The 21,459-nt window shown below is 53.0% G+C and overlaps 1 protein-coding gene across 2 annotated transcripts; it reads left to right on the forward strand.

The window, feature by feature from the left end:
* The first annotated feature begins 6,393 nt into the window (after window positions 1–6,393).
* LOC122687179 (lipolysis-stimulated lipoprotein receptor-like) lies at window positions 6,394–21,233 on the forward strand. Of its 2 annotated transcripts, XM_043892555.1 has the most exons (10): window positions 6,394–6,831; window positions 8,013–8,357; window positions 13,903–14,022; window positions 16,037–16,093; window positions 16,618–16,764; window positions 19,499–19,660; window positions 19,825–19,884; window positions 19,984–20,115; window positions 20,399–21,018; window positions 21,103–21,233. In XM_043892555.1, exons 1-10 carry the CDS (start codon window positions 6,594–6,596, stop codon window positions 21,136–21,138), a joined length of 1,917 nt encoding a protein of 638 aa, XP_043748490.1. In that variant the 5' UTR covers window positions 6,394–6,593; the 3' UTR covers window positions 21,139–21,233. The 2 variants fall into 2 exon arrangements, with proteins under 2 accessions (XP_043748490.1, XP_043748491.1); XM_043892556.1 differs by lacking the exon at window positions 16,037–16,093 and having other exon boundaries at window positions 6,395–6,831.
* Window positions 21,234–21,459: the final 226 nt, after the last annotated feature.

Below are 21,459 nucleotides of genomic sequence, written 5' to 3' on the forward strand. Positions count from 1 at the left end.
AACTGCGTTGATTCACCTGTTGAGAGAGGCGGGACGCGCCGCGCACCTGTTCCCTCTCTTCCCACACCCCTCTCCTCGGCTGGCGATGGACCCGCCTAGGTACACCCTGCGGGGAGGGGCGAGTCTGAGCGAGCTTTGGGCTGGAAGAGGCTTGTTAGTAGCCGTGCTTGACTTTGCCACTAGCCCTGGGGGTCCTCCCGTCCCGGGGGACGGAGGCGCCGCAGCCCTCTCGCGCCTTCCACTTAGGTGATATGAACAACCGAGCCACGTTCTTGGAAAGGAAGTCTGCCGCCTTTAGGGGACGCCCGAGGGGAATCGAGCCCAGGAAAAGTTGGAATTCTACTTTGGAACTTTTCTCCGCCTCTACACCCCCCACCCCCCATTCCTAAGTCTTGGTTTGGCCTCCGGGCGTCCATCGCCCCGGGTCAGGCCTCCGGAAACTATGGCTCTTAAAGGGGCCGAGCGGAGGCAAGGGACTAGGGACGGGTTTCCGCCTAAGGATTCCTAGAGACCGGGCCACCTGCGCCGAGGGCGGGGCGGGCGAGGCCAGGCTCCGGGAACGCGAGGCGCTCACGCGGCTCTGTTGCCCCCCGGTGGCGGCTCGGGGAAATGCATCCTGGGGAGCGAAGAGTTTCTGAGGAGACTCCCTGGGAGGCAGGTTAGGTACCCAGGGATGCTTTGTTCCACGGATCTTGTTACAACCCAAGTTGGATCCCGACCCTCTGCTCAAAACTTTCCCAAGACTCCCTTTCCCAGCAGAAGTCAAAATTCTTACAGTGTGGCCTGATCCCTCTCTGAACCTCTGTACTCACCCCGTGGCTTACTCAACTGGACACCTCAGCGTTCGGCAATGACTCTCACCCTCCCAGCTTCAGGCCCCTTGCCTTCACTATTTTGGGAACACTTTCCCCTCAGTTATCCACCTGACCCTCCACATCCTTTAGGGCTTTACCTAAAGGTCACCTTTGCGGTGACACCTTCCCTGACCACTTTTATAATATTTCAACCAGCTCACATGCCTCCCTCCACCCACTTCTTTTTTGTTATTTTATTGTGGTTAAATATACATACCATCGGAGAAGGCAATGGCACCCCACTCCAGTACTCTTGCCTGGAGAATCCCATGGACGGAAGAGCCTGGTGGGCTGCCGTCTATGGGGTCGATAAGAGTCGGACACGACTGAGCGGCTTCACTTTCACTTTTCACTTTCCTGCATTGGAGAAGGAAATGGCAACCAACTCCAGTGTTCTTGCCTGGAGAATCCCAGGGACAGGGGAGCCTGGTGGGCTGCCGTCTACGGGGTCGCACAGACTGAAGCGACTTAGCAGCAGCAGTGGCATACATACCATATGATAGTTTAATCATTTGCGAGGATACAAGTCAGTGGCAGTAATTACATTCACATGGTTGCATACTCATAACCACTGCGTGCATGCTAAGTTGCTTCAGTCCTGTCCCGCTCTTTGTGACCCTTTGGACCGTAGCCCACCAGGTTCCTCTGTCCATGGGATTCTCCAGGCAAGCATACTGGAGTGGGTTGCCATGCCCTCCTCCAGGGGATCTTCCCAATCCATCTCTTATGTCTCCTGCATTGGCAGGCAAGTTTTTTACCACTAGAACCAACTGGGAAGCCCACTCATACCACTATGTATACCCTAATCTTTTCATCACCCCCAATATAAATTCTGTACCTATTAAACAATAACTCCCCATTCCCACCTGCCCCCAGCCCCTGGTAACCTCTATCCTACTTTCTTCCTTTATCAAATTGCCTATTCTAGGTACCTCATTTAAGTGGAATCAATGACATTTGACCTCTGTGTCTGGCTCATTTCACTACATATGTTTCAAGATTCATCTACACTGTAGCATATAGAAAAATCAAGATTTCTCCCTTTTAAGTTACTGAAAATATGCAGTGTTCTTAATATTAGCAAATATTAGTTAAGATGACTTATATAGTTCAGTTATGCAGCTTAAATTTGAACTGTGGCTTATATTACACATGTTGTTTGTATACATTGCTTCTAATTATCTTATATGGCTTAAAAATCCTACCTCTAAAAGAAATTCAGAAAATTCACCTGATGTAGGTACTTTGACCGCCCCACCCCCCGGAGAAATGTACACTTGTATCATGCATTTTAACCAATGCTCCAATATAAGGAAGTTGTTTACTCAGTAAGTCCCGTCTGACTCTTTTGTGACCCCTTGGACTGTAACCTCCAGGTTCCTCTGTCCATGGAATTTCCCAGGCAGGTATACTGGAGTGGGTTGGCATTTCCTTCTCCAGGGGATCTTCCCAACCCAGGGATCAAACCTGTGTCTCCTGCATTGGCAGGTGAATTCTTTATCGCTGAGTCAGCAGGGAAGCCCATAAGGAATTACTACATTTTTTCATTTATTTTTATTAGTTGGAGGCTAATTACTTTACAACATTGTAGTGGTTTTTGTCATACATTGACATGAATCAGCCATTGATTTACATGTATTCCCCATCCCGATCCCCCCTCCCACCTCCCTCTCCACCTGATTCCTCTGGGTCTTCCCAGTACACCAGGCCTGAGTGCTTGTCTCATGCATTCAGCCTGGGCTGGTGATCTGTTTCACCCTAGATAATATACATGTCTCGATGCTGTTCTCTTGAAACATCCCACCCTCGCCTTCTCCCACAGAGTCCAAAATTCTGTTCTGTACATCTGTGTCTCTTTTTCTGTTTTGCATATAGGGTTATCATTACCATCTTTCTAAATTCCATATATATGCATTAGTATACTGTATTGGTCTTTATCTTTCTGGCTTACTTCACTCTGTATCATGGGCTCCAGTTTCATCCATCTCATTAGAACTGATTCAAATGAATTCTTTTTAATGGCTGAGTAATATTTCATGGTGTATATGTACCGCAGCTTCCTCATCCCTTCGTCTGTTGATGGGCATCTAGGTTGCTTCCATGTCCTGGCTATTATAAATAGTGCTTTGATGAACATTGGGGTGCATGTGTCTCTTTCAGATCTGGTTTCCTCAGTGTGTATGCCCAGAAGTGGGATTGCTGGGTCATATGGCAGTTCTAATTCCAGTTTTTAAAGAAATGTCCACACTGTTCTCCATAGCGGCTGTACTAGTTTGCATTCCCACCAATAGTGTAAGAGGGTTCCCTTTTCTTCACACCCTCTCCAGCATTTATTGCTTGTAGACTTTTGGATAGCAGCCATCCTGACTGGCGTGTAATGGTACCTCAATTGAGGTTTTGATTTGCATTTCTCTGATAATGAGTGGTGTTGAGCATCTTTTCATGTGTTTGTTAGCCATCTGTATGTCTTCTTTGGAGAAATGTCTGTTTAGTTCTTTGGCCCATTTTTTGATTGGGTCATTTATTTTTCTGGAATTGAGCTGCAGGAGTTGCTTGTATATTTTTGAGATTAATCCTTTGTCTGTTGCTTCATTTGCTATTATTTTCTCCCAATCTGAGGGCTATCTTTTCATCTTGCTTATAGTTTCCTTTGTTGTGCAAAAGCTTTTAAGTTTCATTAGGCCCCATTTGTTTATTTTTGCTTTTATTTCCAATATTCTGGGAGGTGGGTCATAGAGGCTCCTGCTGTGATTTATGTCGGAGAGTGTTTTGCCTATGTTCTCTAGGAGTTTTATAGTTTCTGGTCTTACATTTAGATCTTTAATCCATTTTGAGTTTATTTTTGTGCATGGTGTTAGAAAGTGTTCTAGTTTCATTCTTTTACAAGTGGTTGACCAGTTTTCCCAGCACCACTTGTTAAAGAGGTTGTCTTTTTTTCATTGTATATTCTTGCTTCCTTTGTTGAAGATAAGGTGTCCATAGGTTCATGGATTTATCTCTGGGCTTTCTATTCTGTTCCATTGATCTATATGTCTGTCTTTGTGCCAGTACCATACTGTCTTGATGACTGTGGCTTTGTAATAGAGTCTGAAGTCAGGCAGGTTGATTCCTCCAGTTCCATTCTTCTTTCTCAAGATTACTTTGGCTATTCGAGGTTTTTTGTATTTCCATACAAATTGTGAAATTATTCTAGTTCTGTGAAAAATACCGTTGGTAGCTTGATAGGTATTGCATTGAATCTATAGATTGCTTTGGGTAGTATAGCCATTTTGACAATATTGATTCTTCCCATCCATGAACACGGTATATTTCTCCATCTGTTTGTGTCCTCTTTGATTTCTTTCATCATTGTTTTATAGTTTTCTATGTATAGGTCTTTTGTTTCTTTAGGTAGATATACTCCAAAGTATTTTATTCCTTTTGTTGCAGTGGTGAATGGTATTGTTTCCTTAATTTCTCTTTGTTTTCTCATTGTTAGTGTATAAGAATGCAAGGGATTTCTGTGTGTTAATTTTATATCCTAAAACTTTGCTATATTTATTGATTAGCTCTAGTAATTTTCTGGTAGAGTCTTTAGGGTTTTCTATGTAGAGGATCATGTCTTCTGTGAACAGCGAGTTTTACTCCTTTTCCTATATGGATTCCTTTTATTTCTTTTTCTGCTCTGATTGCTGTGGCCAAAACTTCCGAAACTATGTTGAATAGTAGTGGTAAGAGTGGGCACCCTTGTCTTGTTCCTGATTTCAGGGGAAATGCTTTCAATTTTTAAAAATCCATCTCATAAGAGAAGTCAGGAAGATCCCCTGGAGGAGGGCATGGCAACCCACTCCAGTATGCTTGCCTGGAGAATCCCATGGACAGAGGAACCTGGTGGGCTACGGTCCAAAGGGTCACAAAGAGCGGGACAGGACTGAAGCAACTTAGCATGCACGCAGTGGTTATGAGTATGCAACCATGTGAATGTAATTACTGCCACTGACTTGTATCCTCGCAAATGATTAAACTATCATATGGTATGTATGCCACTGCTGCTGCTAAGTCGCTTCAGTCTGTGCGACCCCGTAGACGGCAGCCCACCAGGCTCCCCTGTCCCTGGGATTCTCCAGGCAAGAACACTGGAGTTGGTTGCCATTTCCTTCTCCAATGCAGGAAAGTGAAAAGTGAAAGTGAAGCCGCTCAGTCGTGTCCGACTCTTATCGACCCCATAGACGGCAGCCCACCAGGCTCTTCCGTCCATGGGATTCTCCAGGCAAGAGTACTGGAGTGGGGTGCCATTGCCTTCTCCGATGGTATGTATATTTAACCACAATAAAATAACAAAAAAGAAGTGGGTGGAGGGAGGCATGTGAGCTGGTTGAAATATTATAAAAGTGGTCAGGGAAGGTGTCACCGCAAAGGTGACCTTTAGGTAAAGCCCTAAAGGATGTGGAGGGTCAGGTGGATAACTGAGGGGAAAGTGTTCCCAAAATAGTGAAGGCAAGGGGCCTGAAGCTGGGAGGGTGAGAGTCATTGCCGAACGCTGAGGTGTCCAGTTGAGTAAGCCACGGGGTGAGTACAGAGGTTCAGAGAGGGATCAGGCCACACTGTAAGAATTTTGACTTCTGCTGGGAAAGGGAGTCTTGGGAAAGTTTTGAGCAGAGGGTCGGGATCCAACTTGGGTTGTAACAAGATCCGTGGAACAAAGCATCCCTGGGTACCTAACCTGCCTCCCAGGGAGTCTCCTCAGAAACTCTTCGCTCCCCAGGATGCATTTCCCCGAGCCGCCACCGGGGGGCAACAGAGCCGCGTGAGCGCCTCGCGTTCCCGGAGCCTGGCCTCGCCCGCCCCGCCCTCGGCGCAGGTGGCCCGGTCTCTAGGAATCCTTAGGCGGAAACCCGTCCCTAGTCCCTTGCCTCCGCTCGGCCCCTTTAAGAGCCATAGTTTCCGGAGGCCTGACCCGGGGCGATGGACGCCCGGAGGCCAAACCAAGACTTAGGAATGGGGGGTGGGGGGTGTAGAGGCGGAGAAAAGTTCCAAAGTAGAATTCCAACTTTTCCTGGGCTCGATTCCCCTCGGGCGTCCCCTAAAGGCGGCAGACTTCCTTTCCAAGAACGTGGCTCGGTTGTTCATATCACCTAAGTGGAAGGCGCGAGAGGGCTGCGGCGCCTCCGTCCCCCGGGACGGGAGGACCCCCAGGGCTAGTGGCAAAGTCAAGCACGGCTACTAACAAGCCTCTTCCAGCCCAAAGCTCGCTCAGACTCGCCCCTCCCCGCAGGGTGTACCTAGGCGGGTCCATCGCCAGCCGAGGAGAGGGGTGTGGGAAGAGAGGGAACAGGTGCGCGGCGCGTCCCGCCTCTCTCAACAGGTGAATCAACGCAGTTGAGTCTCTGTTCTCGTGATTCACACTCTGCTCGGCGTGACCGAAGCAGGAGAGGGCCGGACCGCGATCCCTGGTCTTCTACTGCCCTCCCGGCGGGCTGGTCACTTGGTTCCAACCCTCTGGGCCGGAGCGCACCTGGGTCAGCCCACTTCCGGGGAGGGAGGTGGGGGAGCCCCTCCCCGCCGCCCACCCCCTAGCCCTGCCCTCCGCTCTCACCCTGTGTACCTGGGCCGATCCATTCCCCGGAGGCACGGGGGGGTGGAGTGGCTCGCAGAGCCACAGTGGGACAAGCAAGTTTCTCCCCGCAAGCTGGACGCGTGCTCTTCATCCACGAGGTTTCCTCTAGTTAAAATCCTAGAATAGGGTAGAGTGGGCTTGGAATGGAGACAAGGAGCGGAAGCGGGAAGGGGAGGAGCAGGCACCCCTCCCAGTCTTGGTGGGCGCCGCGCCCCCTACCCTCCCGGTACCAGGGAGGGGACGCGCGGGCGCGACGCGCCCAGACGGCAGCGATGGCGCCTTTGGCCCGCCAGTTCTCCGGGGGACTGGAGTCCTGCCCGCGTGCCCTGAGCTGGGGCGCGGTCGTCTTCGGGTGGCTTTTTCTGAGCACCTTGTGCACAGGTACGGAGCGCGGGGCCCCTGGTGCTGCGGGACGCCGGGAGGGCGCTCTAGAAGGGCGATGCCTGGAGTTCTACAGCGCCCCGGAGGCAGGAGAACTGGGGGAGGGGGGGCGCAGAGATTAAGACCTCCTGATCCCCAAGGTCTCCGGAGATCCCTGTGCGCCAGAGAGAGAGGAATTCTCTGTTCGTGCCTGAGAGCGCTCCCCCGCCCTTGTTCAGAGACAACAGGAAGTGAAACTCCCGGGACAGCGAACCCGGGAGCCGCAGGGAGAATGGGACCCTTTGTGGGGTAGGGGTGAAGGACCACCCGGTCACTGAGAAAGGCGGGGGTGAGGACTCGGTAGCAGGTCGGGATTTCTGAGTCTTGGGGTAACAGGGAGAAGGCACCTGAGGGCTGGATCGGACGATTCCTAGGGGGTGAGATCAAGAAGCAGCGCCCAGGCGTCGTGTGGGTGCGGTATTGAAAATTCCCCACTCCCTAACCCAGTCATGTCGTAAGAATATCTGCGTTAAGAGTCTGGTGAAACGGACTTATGAACTAACTTAGAAACCATCTTCTGCTGGATCTGATGTTTGTTTGGGCAGGGGGTTTCAGGGGGACTTTTATCTTTCAGCAAGCACTTTTGGCATATTCATTTGAGATGGCTTTGGGTAGGGCAAGGTGAAAGGCTGGTGGTGACATAACTGGGGATTTAGATACTATATGGCGAAGCAATCCAAACAACTCCAGAATCCCCCGGCCTTTCCCACCCCCAATTCACAAAACCTGGAGTAACTTGGAACACTTGGTTGTTTTTGAAAAGGTGGGCCTCGAGCACTGTGGGCTTTTGGGGGGCCATTTGGGCTTGTCTGTACAGGCCACAGACCCTTTCCATGAGAGGGTGGCCAAGGGAAGAGGGGACTGGAAGCAGTTCAGAGGCTGCACTCTGGTTAGAGGAATGGTCAGGATGTTCCAAGGAATCAGGCTGTGTGACCTTGCAGTGGCCACTTCAACCCCTGGGTCTCTTAATGGGCATGATTATCAGAGCTGCCTTGGGGATTAAGGAACAGTGTGTGCCCGGCACTCTCTAAAACCTTACACTTGTAAATGTTGGTGATGTGACAAGTGATGTGGCTCCTTCCTGCTGAAGTACTTCCTTGCGCTCACAGCTGTCCCTCTGCTGACTCTCTTCTTGTCCTCAGCCCCCACCAGTGCCATCCAGGTGACTGTGTCAGACCCCTACCACGTGGTGATCCTATTCCAACCTGTGACCCTGCCCTGCACCTACCAGTCGACCTCGACCCCCACGGCGCCCATCGTGATCTGGAAGTACAAGTCTTTCTGCCGGGACCGCATCGCTGATGCCTTCTCTCCTGCCAGTGTTGATAACCAGCTCAACGCCCAGCTGGCGGCTGGTAACCCAGGCTACAACCCCTACGTGGAGTGCCAGGACAGCGCACGCACCGTCAGGGTTGTGGCCACCAAGCAGGGCAATGCCGTGACCCTGGGAGACTACTATCAGGGCCGAAGGATCACCATCACAGGAAGTACGCGGGATTGGACGGGGTGGGCCTGAGTGGTGGTGTAGGCTCCCTCTCAGAGGTTTATCAGCATAGGTGTCTGAAAGCACTGGCCGAGGGATGGATTCTTCCTTCTACCCATCCACCCATCCCTTTATTTAACAGCAAAGATTCATCGAGCACCTAACGTATACCAGGTACCACTTGAGACCCTGGAAATAGAGCAGTAAACAAAATTATCAAAGGCCTTCCCTCCTGGAGCTTGAATTCCAGTGAGACAGACAAATAAGGCAAACACAAGCCTGCAGACTATGGTTCATGGTGTCAAAAAAGAGTCAGACACGACTTAGCAACTGAACAACAATAATAAACACGTACTTTCAAGTGCTTAAAGGTGAAGAAAAGTGGGTAATGGAGAGAGGGGCAGGGGTTCTATAATAATACTTGTAACATCAGCAACAATAAGTAAAATTTACATAGTAACAGGGGCTTGCCTGGTGGCTCAGTGGTAAAGAATCCACCTGCAATGCAGGAGCTACAGCAGACGTGGGTTCAATCCCTGGCTCGGGAAGATCTCCTAGAGGAGGGCATGGCAACCCATTCCAGTATTGCCTGAAGAATCCCTTGGCAGGGGAGCCTGGCGGGCTACAGTCCATAGGTCACAGAGAGCAGGACGCGAGTTAGCACAAACGCACGCGTGTAACTAATAACCTATAAAAGGGCTCCTGTGTGCCAGGCTCTAATCCAGGTTGATGTGAATTAGCTCATTCAGATGATAATAATGGAGTAAGTAGCTTCTGTTGCTGTCACTTTACAAAGACCCAGAGAGTTAAAGTGACTTGCACAGGGTCACGCAGCTAGTGGGATTATAAGTCAGCCCTTTGGGGCCTAGTCTCCAAGCTAATAACCCCTCTGCTTGCCCAGAAAGGTCAGCAAAGAACCCACCTGGAGGAGGTAACAGGAGTGAACCGAAGGAGTGAGGGATATTAGTGGAGAAAGCCTACATCTTGCCAGGTGCTTTATGCCCATATTACACTCAGGACAACTGAGTCACAGGGAGATCAAATAGTTCATCTTGGTGCACACACAGTAAAGGGCTGGCACTGGGATTTGAACCTAGCACTTGTCCTTCACCGTCATGCTACCTGCTCATAGGAGGTGCCTCTTGGGACCAGGTTAGGGGTGGGGAAGTCATTCATTCATTGATCCATTCACTTGGCCTTTATTGGGCATCTTCTAAGCACCAGAAGCTATGGTAGTTGCTGGGGCTAGAGAGGTGATCAGGACAGGTGATCCCTGCCATCAAGGAGGTGATACCTCTGTGGGATCAAATAGGCAACAAATAAGCAGCAAAAGAGTAACAGGATTTTAGAAGGTGCCGCAGAGTGCTCCAAAGAAAACCCACCTGGGTGATATGTGATCATGACTCAAGACTGTGGTGAATATAATTTGACGAGGAACTGGGACTGGGCCCTACAGAATCCAGGGGGCAGAGAGAAGGGTGATGGGCAACAGCGGGCAAGGGATGAAGGATGAGTGTTTTAATCATTGGCAGGGGGGCAGAGGAGGGAAGGGGGCATCCCTTTGCAGAGCCTAGGGGACCAGGCCCCAGAGCACACCCCTTCTGTCTCTGTCTGGACCATGGGCAGCGACCTAGCCTCTCAGTCTTGTTTCAGGGAGGGACTAGCCTTGCTGGCCCTGAATTTCCTTGAGCAGCTGTTCCTGTGGATAATAGACTTTCGGCGGTGGGGGTGGGGTGGGGTTGGGGGGGTGGGTGTTCAGCCTGTATAGGCCCCTACCCCATAATCCAGGGGCTTCTCCAGCCTGGATCAGGTATGACCGGACAGCACTGTCAGGACAACTCCCGTATTGAGAGTGCCCTTGAAGGCTGGCTGGAATCATGTCCCCTTTGCTGAGTCCGTCATTGTAGTGACCTTCCGGCTCCATCTGGGGCAAATTCTTCCTTCTCCAGAGGCCCACAGGTCCTGGGTTTTCAAGTTGTCTTGACCTGGGCCTGGGTTTGATACAGGCCATGATTTATAAACATCCATTGTGTGTATGTCCCTTCAGGAAGCCCAGTAGCCACGGGAGCTTCCTCCATTTCAGCTTTGAGGATGGAGAAAAGCAGAATGGCCTTCGCTGTTCCTAGGCTCACCAGCCACCCAGGTTTTAAAAGTGAAAGTCGTCCTGGGGAAGTCAGAGTGGTGTGCCTCTGCTTGGGTGGTTCCGCTTCCACTTCCATTCTTCGGTGCCTGGATCGGGGCCCTATTTCTACCTCTTCAGGCTGCTTGGGAACCGTGTGCACCCCCACTTGGTAACGCTGGACCTGGCAGCTTGTGGGACCTCTGAGATCACGAGGGCCGCCTCTGCTGTGTGCGGATGAGGAACCAGAGGCCCAGGGAGGTGGAGGGAAGCCCAGCTCCTGTGCCCAGCTGGAGACCTGGCATTTTCTCCCTCTATCTAAAACAATTCGAGCAATGCCCAGCCCAGGTGATGTCAGGACCAGACCCAGACTGGGAACAGGGTGCGGCCGGGAGGAAGGAGGTGAACTCAGGCCTTAGAACGGATCAAAAGAAGCCGGAAAGCCATGTTTTTCGTGAGTTTTGAAAACATAGTATAGGCCAAACAAAACGCATTGAGGCCCAGATCCGGCCCACAGGACCAGATTTCAGCTTCAGGCCTAGGAGCTCTTGGAGGGGGCAGGGGCTGCCTTCAAGCCCCACTCCAGCTTTGGGCAGGGCCCTGGTCTAGGGTTCTGGTTTTAGAGAGGTGCGTTCAGAGTCTGATTCAAAGATACAAGTGGAATACACGATGGGCCAAGAGGGTGTTACAGAGAATTCAGAGGATTTGGGAGAATGTAGGTTAGAGTTTTAGGATGATTCCATGAAAGAATATATACAAAGGGACCTAACACATAGTGAAAAATCAATTACTGGGGGCTGGATGCTTGACCATAAAGGAGCGCGTCAGTGCCCAAGGTCACCCTACCTTCCCGTCACTTTAAACTCAGTCGCCACCTCCACGACAGAGGCACTTCCCGTCTGAGTTCTGTGCTGCTTATCACCATCTGAAGCACAATATGTTTAAATTTTTTATTTGTCTCTCTTTCCAGTTAGAAGCTTGAGCCCTGTCTGGGCGGGGATTCCTAGCTGTCCTCTAGAGCAGTGGTTCTCAAACATGCGGGTCTTAGGGTCACTTTGCACACTTACTGAGGTCCTCAAAGAACTTTGTTTTTACAGCTAGAAAAGTGAGAAATTGAAAAAATTATTTAATGATGATAACAAAGTATGCATGCTGTTCTAAGCCGCTTCACGAGCTGTGCGAAGTGTTCCGCTCTTTGCAACCCTCTGGACTGTAGCCCACCAGGCTCCTCTGTCTGTGGGATGCTCCAGGCAAGAATACTGGAATAGGTTGCCATGCCCTCCTCCAGGGGATCTTCCTGACTCAAGGATGGAACTCATATCTCTTGTCTCCTGCGTTGGCAGGTGGGTTCTTTACCACTCGCGCCACCTGGGAAGCCCTAATAAACTATAGATTGGTCTAAATAACATACTTTTCTGAAAAAATAACCATAATTCCCCAAACAAAAAAACCTTAATGAAAATGTATGGCGTTGCTTTTATATTTTTGCACGTCTCCTTACAGTCTGGCTGCATAGAAGCTGGATTCTCAAAGCAGCTTCTGCATTCAGTATATTGTGATAACATGTGCTTGTAACCTGTGGAAAACTCCACACTACACTCATGAGATTAAGTGAAAAAGGCAAATATCTTACTATTATAGTGAAAATAACTTGGACCTCAGGGACCCCCTGTGAAAACGTCTTGGGGAACCCAAGGCTCCACGGAGCACTTTTGAGAACTGTTGCTCTCTAGTATGGCAGTACTTCAGATACTGCCTGAAACATCAGATGCATTGAGTGCGTCAAATACTGAATGACTGTATCATGTGCCTACTTGAGGACAGCCACGTGTCCAGAACGCTGAGGAAAGTCAGTGTGAGGAGGAAAGGGGCTGGTTTCCAGATACTGACCAGGGCCTGGGGATTCCAGGTTCTGCTTGCCTGGAGCCCACCTTCCCCTGGGGATGGGCTCACGGCCAGTCAGCCCCTAAGTAGGCTGATAGAATTTGGCAGTAGGGCAGGGGAGCTGTGCCAGGCGGGGTGGAACCAGCCCTGTGAGGGTCGGAGAACAGAGAGTCAGGCCAGAGGAACAGCCGGGGTGCACGCCAAAGCGGGGTGAGCCCAGCACATCGTGGGGGACAATGAGCAGGCCGGTGTGTCTGGGGTCTGGCCAGTAGAGGAGGACGGAATGCAGGGGGCTGGTGTGGTAGGCAGTGGTCAGATGGCTCCAAAGGCCTTGTGGGCCATGGTGAAGCGCTGGAATGGCGTGCTGTCATTGTTCAATCACTAAGTTGTGTCCAACCTTTTTGCCACCCCATGGACTGTAATCCACCAGGCTCCTCTGTCCATGGGATTTTCCAGGCAAGAAATCGGGAGTGGGTTGCCTTTTCCTTCGCCAGGGGATCTACCCGACGCAGGGATCGAACCTTTATCTCCTGCACTGGCAGGCGGATTCTTGATCGCTAAGCCACCGGGGAAGCCCTTGGAATGGTGGCGATAGGCCCTGGAAGGAGGTTTTACTATGGATGTGAGGTCTTCTTTCCAAAGCAGGAAGAAGGCTCTGGTTCTTTCCCTCCTGGGTACTGCAGTGAGGCACACACAGTGGCTGCCCTCTGAGCCACCCTGGGGAAGGGCTGGCGGTCCGTGGGGCAGTTGGTGGGTAGGTCCCCGGGAGCCAGAGCAGGTGGGGAGAAGGGCTGTGAGGATGCTCTGTGAGGACGTCTCTGGCCTGTTCTATGTCCAGAGCTCCACAGGCTCAAGGTGGAGTTGCCCAGCGGGCCCCACCCTGCAGAATGGCTGAGGGATTTAACTAATTAGGGCCTGAGGAGTAGAGAGGAAACCGGATGTGGGGAAAGACTTTCATTGTCGCTGTCATTAACAGGCTCCTTGCCTGGGGCTGTGTCAGGAGAGCATCCCCAGCCCTGGGCCGTGACCTGGAATGTGTGGACTGATAGCTGGATGGAGGAGGGAACCGGTCTAAGTCTCTCCCTCACACCCCTGCCTTCTGCTGGGTGCGGGAGTCTCCTGCTTCCTGGAATCTGGCCTGTTTATCTTTGCCTCCTTACCCTGGGTCTGTCGTAGGCTCCACAGCGGGTCGAGTCAGGGGGGTGACTTTTGTTCTGAGAGGTGGGATAGGGAGGGGAAGGGAGGGGGATGGGGGTGTGTGGAGGCCATAGCTGAGTGGGGTCAGACCATCCCGGCCTACCACTCCCGTTTTCGCCACAGCTCTATAGCTCATCAGTAATTTCAGCAGACTGCTCTTCTCTCCAAGACAGGAAAGATAACAGTCCCACCTCACAGGCTGAAGTTCCCCATGTGACAGTTTAGAACAGAGCCTGAGAGGTGTCAGGCCCTCAGGATGAGGGATTGAATCCCCCACCCCTGCCCCAGCCCCGTTCCCCCCAGGCGCCCCTCCAGCGCAGGGCCCTCACCCGTGTGCCCCCTGCTGCAGATGCTGACCTGACCTTCGACCAGACAGCCTGGGGGGACAGCGGCGTGTACTACTGCTCCGTGGTCTCGGCCCAGGACCTCCAGGGGAACAACGAGGCCTACGCAGAGCTCATCGTCCTGGGTGAGCCTGGGTCCTGAGGGACAGGCTGGGGATGGGCCTCTCCTGCTACTTCTGTGTGTCCGCCCTCTGCCCTCCAGCCCTCTCTCTGGGCTCTGTCGCCTGCTTCGCTCTCCCCTCACAGCACCACCAGTCACTTGGGCTTCTCTGTACCCTGCACCCCAGACAGGGACCCCCTCGCCTGCCCCGCAGCATCTTAAATAAGCCAGAGCCAAACCAAGAGTGGAGAGGAATGGGACCTCTGCCCCTTCCTGGTCTCAGTTTTTAAAAGCACAAAAATGGTCAGAGTGATGGGCATTGAGCCCGGAGGGGTGATGGTGCGTGTAATCGAGAGGCCGCTTCAGCTGCGCCCCCTCCCCAACCTAAGGCCACATCTCACCCCGCGGTCCCTCTGCCCTGCTGGGATGGTGCTGTGTGGCTTGCATAGTTAGTGCTCCCCTCAAGCAAGCCCTCCCCCCACGTGCCCAGGAGTGGGCTGGGATACCCGCCAGCAGCCCCTGTCCTGCTGTGAGGCCCCCCCGCCACGTGTGGAAGGGATGCTGCTGTTAGCCAGATGCTCTGTTCTCGGTGGACACATATAGTCCCATGTGGAACGTGCTATATGTGACATGCTGTCGGGCCACACATTGCCATCATCACACGCGTGATGCAAGGTGGCACACGTGAGAACGAGCCCACATGATGGGGACCACGCCCCAGGGTGCTCAGGTCACGTGACGAGAGTTCACGTCTGCGTGACAGAATGCATGCACCCAGGGCCCACAGAACTCGCGCGTGTTCTTCTGTAAAATGCACAGTCTACATCAGCATGTCTGAAAATTTAGTCTCAGGAGCCAGTTACACTTAGATTACTCAGGATTTCAAAGAAGGTTTGTTTATGTTTTTGTGGGTTACATTTACAGTTGCTTAACATATTAGAAATTGAAACTGGCACACAAGTATTACCATCAGAGCGATTGACATCATCACACGTGATGGAGCCTCAGGAAAGCTCTGCTGTACCTCTACTGAAGGAGAGTAAAAAGGGCAGTGGCTTAGTTATCAGGAACATGGCCTCCGGGATGGGACCACACTTTGAGAACCACCGTTCTACCTGCTGGACCCCCGTCCTGGGGGCAGGCGGCATGGGGTGCTGATGTACGGCCAGGCGTGTGGACACCCCTTGAGATACAGCACTTGTGTGGCACAGAGTGGTGGGTGGCACCTAAAGGAGGCACCAGCTGGGCCATAAATCTTGCACAGGGGACCTTGGTGGGCTGAGAACCAGGGCCATGCTGTGACCTTTACGGGCTGTAAGGCACTTTTAAAAAAAATGTTTATTTTTATTTGGCTGTGATGGGTCTTTCTTAGTTGCAAACTCTTAGTTGTAGCATGTGGGATCTAGTTCCCTGACCAGGGATTGAACCCAGGGCCCCTGCACTGGGAGCAGGAGCATGGAGTCTTAGCCACTAGACCACCAGAGGTCCCCTGGAATGTATGCACTTTTGCTTTCAAGGGCCTCTTCCTCCAGATTAAAAACAAAAATTCTTTTACAGTTAGATTGTTACAAAGACCATTTGTTACTATGTATTCAGTATTATTACATTTTCTTCTTCAGACTTTATAATTAAAACATTTTCCTGGGCCCTAGTGCACTGTCTTCCTGAGCCTTATGGACTAGGACTGTCCTTCTTACCTGGGATGGTAGGACCATGTGGGTGTGGAAGAGATGGAATCCCAAACTGAGGTCCCACCTCCTGAGCCCATGGGATGTGTCCTGGCACCCTTCTGGGCAACAGAATCCCCTGTGGGGACAGTGAGTAAGTGAATCATGTGACAGAAGCCTTCTGGAAGACAGCACCCACAGGGGACGGGGGTGTGGAGGGCAGGAACCGCATGCTAGGACCCTCCTAGGCACCTACCCCGTCTCTTCTGCAGAGCACACCTCCACCCTGATGAGCCTGGAGCTGGGCTTCAGGGCAGGGATGGCCTGGGCTGGCCCTGGTCAGCATAATCTGTCTCTCTTTTGTCCCTCCAGGCAGGACCTCGGGGGTGGCCGAGCTCTTACCTGGTTTTCAGGCGGGGCCCATGGAAGGTACGGGGGTAGAGTCCCCCCACATACCACTTATTGCTTCTAAGTATCCTCCCCCTTTTCTAAACAGTTTGCTCGGGCCCCACTAATAACCCCGCCAACTCCGGGCATCTGGTTACCTGGCTCTGGGCTGTGGGGTGGGCTGGGCTGGCTGACAAGGGGCCTGGGGTGTAGACAGGGGGCTCCTGTGACTGGTGTCTGTGGTGGTCTTCTAGCGGTCGGGGCCTGGGCAGCTGGCTCTGTCCCCTCTCAAGGCTACAGCCCATCTTCTTCTGGCTAGGTCTGCTCTTGTTTACTGCCTTGTCCAGATGAGCCCAGGGTGGGTTCCCTGACCTTGGGGCTGACCTGGGTTGTAGTGGAGCGGGCATCCCTCTGTGGCTGCACCCCAGCCCCTGCCGTGGAAACTCCAACAAGGGCTGGGGCTGCAGCTTCCCCGATGGGCTTTGCAGACAGGCCCTGCCCCAGTGCCCACATCCCTATTCCCTCCCAGGCCTCCTGGCTCAAGGCCAGTTCTCGTGTCCCCGCAGACTGGCTGTTCGTGGTCGTGGTCTGCTTGGCTGCCTTCCTCGTCGTCCTCCTGCTGGGCATCTGCTGGTGTCAGTGCTGCCCCCATACCTGCTGCTGCTACGTCAGGTGCCCCTGCTGCCCGGAAAAGTGCTGCTGCCCCGAGGCCCGTGAGTACCCCTCACCTGCCGCACGTCCCTCCCACTCGGCATCTGTCCTGGGTCCAAGGGGAGGAGGCGCCCATCTGCCTGCCTCCTGGGACAGTGTCACTTTGGAGGTCATGAGGGGAGTAGTTTGGGGGAAAGTGGGCCAAAGAGGACCTGCTACTTTACATTATCATTTACATACTTCAACTCTTCACTTATTTTTTTACTTTTCATTTATTTCAAGTCTTTCCTTTTGAAGGTATAATTTATGCACAAGGTAAAAAAAAAAAAAAAATTCAAGTAGTACAAAACATTGTTCACCGGGAAGTAAAAGTCCTTTTAAAAACAAAATCTGAAGTGAAAAAGGTCAGAAACCAAGTGAGGTTTACAGCCCCACCAAATTTAAGCACCTTTTAACAACCCACATCCACATAAGGATGCTGGATTTTTCCACGGATGCCGTTTAAGGACCATCCAGCGCATCAGAGAGGGTCTGGGATTAGACATGGGACCAGAGGTGGAGGGGGAAGAAGCAAACAGGAGAGGCGGGAAAGGAAGAGAGAGCCTCCTTCCTCCTGCTTCCCCACTCCCCGCCTTGGGGAGGTAGTGCTGCCGAGAGCACCTCTGTACTCAGTTATTGGGAAGTTTCCATCAACTCTGACATGGAAGTTCACACAGGCCAGTTACACCCAGACATACCTGCTCTCTTGTTCCTTGTACTGAAAGTAGGCCGTGAGAGCATGCTTCTCTACTAGTTCTCAGTGAGGGTACCTCACCTTTTCCTTTGTCATTGTCAAGTTCACCATATCTTTGGTTGACGAACAGATGACCCTGGCGGCTAGAAAGAAAGAACTTTACATGTTAGGAGCACCTAGACTATAAGAGACCAAAAGAGGGACAGACCTGCCCCCTCTCAGGGCACCTGCTCATTTCTAGGCCAAGAGTGAACACGTGGTAGAAAGAAGTACCCAGGTGGCTCAGATGGATGTGTGTTAGCATCCTTACATTTAAGGTTTCCACGTTCCGTGACTCCAGTGTAACACAGTACAGGTAAAATCATAGGCAGTCATCACAAGCTTGGGCAGGTGGAGGTTAGAGGCCTGGCTGGACCCCTTTACCTGTTGGGAAGTCCAGTGAAGGACTTCTCCTCTCAACCTCAATTTCCTCCTCTGTAAAATGGGGCCACGCAGAGCCCGCTCTACAGCATGAGTCAGGACCCAGTGAACTGGTGTGTCCCGCATTTAGAGTGGGGCTTGGCCTACACAGAGCGTTCCACGCCCACCAGCTGCCAGACATTGCTGCTGTCAGCACCGGTAATGACCAAGGGCCAGGATGCAAATTAGAGCCCCCGCCACTCACACCATGTGACCTCAGGTGAGCAACTGGTTTCCTTCTCTGCAGGGTCCTGCCATCACGGGGTGTCATGAGCATTAAGGGAAACGCTGTGTGTCAGGACCCAGCACGGGGCCACGGCTCAGATCATGCTGGCTAATTTTCTGGTCACTGAACTCAGCAGTGGTCAACCTGTTTCACCGCTGCCTGAAGAAATAAAATCCACTGCTCTCTGGAGGCCCGCGCTGGCCATCCCCTCCCTCTCAGCATTTTTAGTTGTGGGCATCTTGCTTATTACTTGGGGGGGTGGGTGTTAGTCCATTTCACAGGTGGGGTGGGAGTCCCCCCAGGGCTGCAAACAAGTTTGCAGTTAACCCCGCTAATTAAGGCAGGGACCAGGACTGTGAAAGCCAGTCCCAGGGCCCCATTTCCTCCATCCTGAGGCCCTGCTCCCCCAAACTGAGATCCCATTAACTCCCCGCCAGAGGCCCTGTTATTTCTGCCACAGCCACAGCCCTCCTGAGCCGTCCTAGAGCAGCAACTCCCAGAGCTAATTATAAAACAGCACATCTGCCAACGGCTGAGGGGCTGCTTCGGTGTGGGGGGTGTGGTGGGGGTGAGCACTGAGCCTTCTGCTGCTGAATCGGGGTGAAGGGAGCTTTCTGAGCCCAATGCCCCACTCCATCTTCCCATCGGAGTTCCGGGACAGAAGCGACTTGCCTAGGCCCGTGACTCTGCCTCAGAGCAGCCACCAGACCCCAGCCTCTTGCCCAGGGAGGAAGGTGCTGGGGAGGATGTGCCCTTGAGCTGTCAAGCCTAGAACCGGGCGGGGGCAGGATGGGTGCAGTCCCCAAGGTGGAAACACTAGGGGAGACGCTTTGCTGGTTGGCTGAGGAAGTGAATGCTGAGGCTCCCAAGACGGCTTCCCATCACCTCGGGGTCTGGAAGATCCTACAGGGAGGACCCAGCAGGCAAGAAAGGGGAGCAGGCACAGGATCCCGCCCCCAGATGATCCATTTTTCTAGCGCAAGGGCTCGGATGTCAAAGGGACCACTTGTTTCTGGCTTGTGGGTCCAACACATGGGTGTTTATCTACAAGACACCTCTGCCCCTGTTGGCTCTGTAAGGACAGGTCCAGGGTGGCCGTGTCCTATGATAAGTTGGCAGCAGAGCTTGACGTAAAACCTTGTCAGATGTTGGGAAACCACTGTACCATCAAACAAACTGGCATTCCTGACTGGGGCCACCAGTGCACACCCTCCCATCCTAAAACTCCTGTGAGGGATAACTCAATGCGACTCATGTCCTCTGACCTCAGGGACCCTATAGCAACCAACCAAGCACCCAGGGAAGCTCCTCAACGGGGGACTGGGGAGAAGGCATGTGGCCCCTGGGGCCCTTCTCATGCTGTGTGTTCTCTCTCCAGTATATGCTGCAGGCAAAGCTGCCACTTCGGGTGTCCCAAGCATTTACGCCCCCAGCACCTATGCCCACCTCTCCCCTGCCAAGACCCCGCCCCCACCAGCCATGATCCCCATGGGCCCTCTCTACAATGGGTACTCTGGAGACTTCGACAGAAATAGCTCAGGTAAGGCCCTGGGGACAGCCAGGAGTAGCTGGTGGGAGGTGGGGGGGTGCAGGGAGACTGGGCCTTTGGCCATTAAGGGGTCTGGAGTTGGAAGAGGGGGTTAGGGGCAGAGGAGAGGGGGCTGGGAATGCAGGGTTTTGCTCCTGACAGCCAGTCTCCCCCAGTTGGTGGCCATAGCTCCCAGGTACCCCTGCTTCGTGACACAGACAGCAGCGTGACCTCTGGTGAGAACCAATCCTTATGAAATTGGACATGCCTATAGGGGAGGGGGGATGGTCAGCATCCAACCTCTGGAACTGATCACCTCCAACTCCTGTCCCTAGAGATTCGCAGTGGCTACAGGATTCAGGCCAACCAGCAGGACGACTCCATGCGGGTCCTATACTACATGGAGAAGGAGCTGGCCAACTTCGACCCTTCTCGACCCGGGCCCCCCAATGGCCGTGTAGAACGAGGTAAGCCTTAGGATCTGAGGGATTCTTGAGGGGGCTGGGGAAAGCTGGTCTCCCTGATAACTGCCCAGGGACGCTTGCTCCACATCCTGAACACAATCCCTCATTCCCTACCATGGCCACAGTGAAGTGTACAGAACCCTGCAGATCATCACTAAATAGGTGAGAAGCCTGGGGCTCCCTTGGGAATGTATGAGCCAAGTGAGTGACACCGCGGGGCCCCGGGGCTCCTGACATTCGCTCCTGACCACCTCCCACCAGTAAGAGACACCTTCCTTCCCTACAGCCATGAGTGAAGTCACCTCTCTCCACGAGGACGACTGGAGATCCCGGCCTTCACGGGGCCCTGCCCTCACCCCCATCAGGGATGAGGAATGGGGTCACCACTCCCCCCGGAGTTCCAGGCGGTGGGAGCAAGAGGCCCCCCTGGAGCGGCCAGGGAACAGCCGGGGTGCGGGGAGGCCCCGAGCCCGCTCTGTGGATGCTCTGGATGACTTTACCCGGCCGGCCTCTGCTGAATCAGGGAGGAGATCTCCCCCAAGCAGTGGGAGGAGAGGCCGGGCCTATGCAACCCCGCGAAGTCGCAGCCGCGATGACCTCTACGACCAAGACCAAGACGACTCCAGGCACTTTCCGCACTACGATGACTTCAGGTCTAGGGAGCAACCTCACGCTGACCCTCGGGCCCGCTACCAGCGCTCCCGGGACCCTCGGGATGATGGCTCCAGATCCAGGGACCCCCCCTATGACGGGCGGCTACTAGAAGAAGCCTTGAGGAAAAAGGGGCCAGCGGAGAGGAGGCCTTACAGGGAGGAAGAGGAAGAAGAGGAGGCCTACTACCCTCCAGCGCCTCCCCCTTACTCTGAGACTGACTCTCAGGCTTCACGAGAGCGGAGGCTTAAGAAGGTGAGTGAGAGGCCCTGAAAGCCTTCCTGGACCCTCTTCTCGAGTCTTCCCCGGCTCACATCCTTCTTTCTTTCTCCCTTGCAGAACTTGGCCCTGAGTCGGGAAAGTTTAGTCGTCTGATCTCAACATTTTGTATGTAGTTTTTGTACTTTTTTTTTTTTTAATTGGAGGGATTATTGATGATCTCGTAAAACTAATAAAACTTCTAATCACAAGTCCTGAGTCTGGAGGAAAGCATTTGTTTTGCCGCGCGAGGTGGGGAGCCCGGACAGCTGATGTGTGTGTCTGCAAAAGGCCGCGCGTGTCCAGTTCTCCCATGGGACGTGTGTCCCGAGCCAGGAGGAAAAGACCGGCTCTGCCTTCTCGGACTCTGCACCGCCCGGAGTACGTGCCCCACGCTAGCTCCGCCCCGCCCTGCGTGCGCGCTCCGGCCCCGCCCAG

Source organism: Cervus elaphus, chromosome 4, assembly GCF_910594005.1.
Source record: "Cervus elaphus chromosome 4, mCerEla1.1, whole genome shotgun sequence".
Classification (NCBI taxonomy): domain Eukaryota; kingdom Metazoa; phylum Chordata; class Mammalia; order Artiodactyla; family Cervidae; genus Cervus; species Cervus elaphus.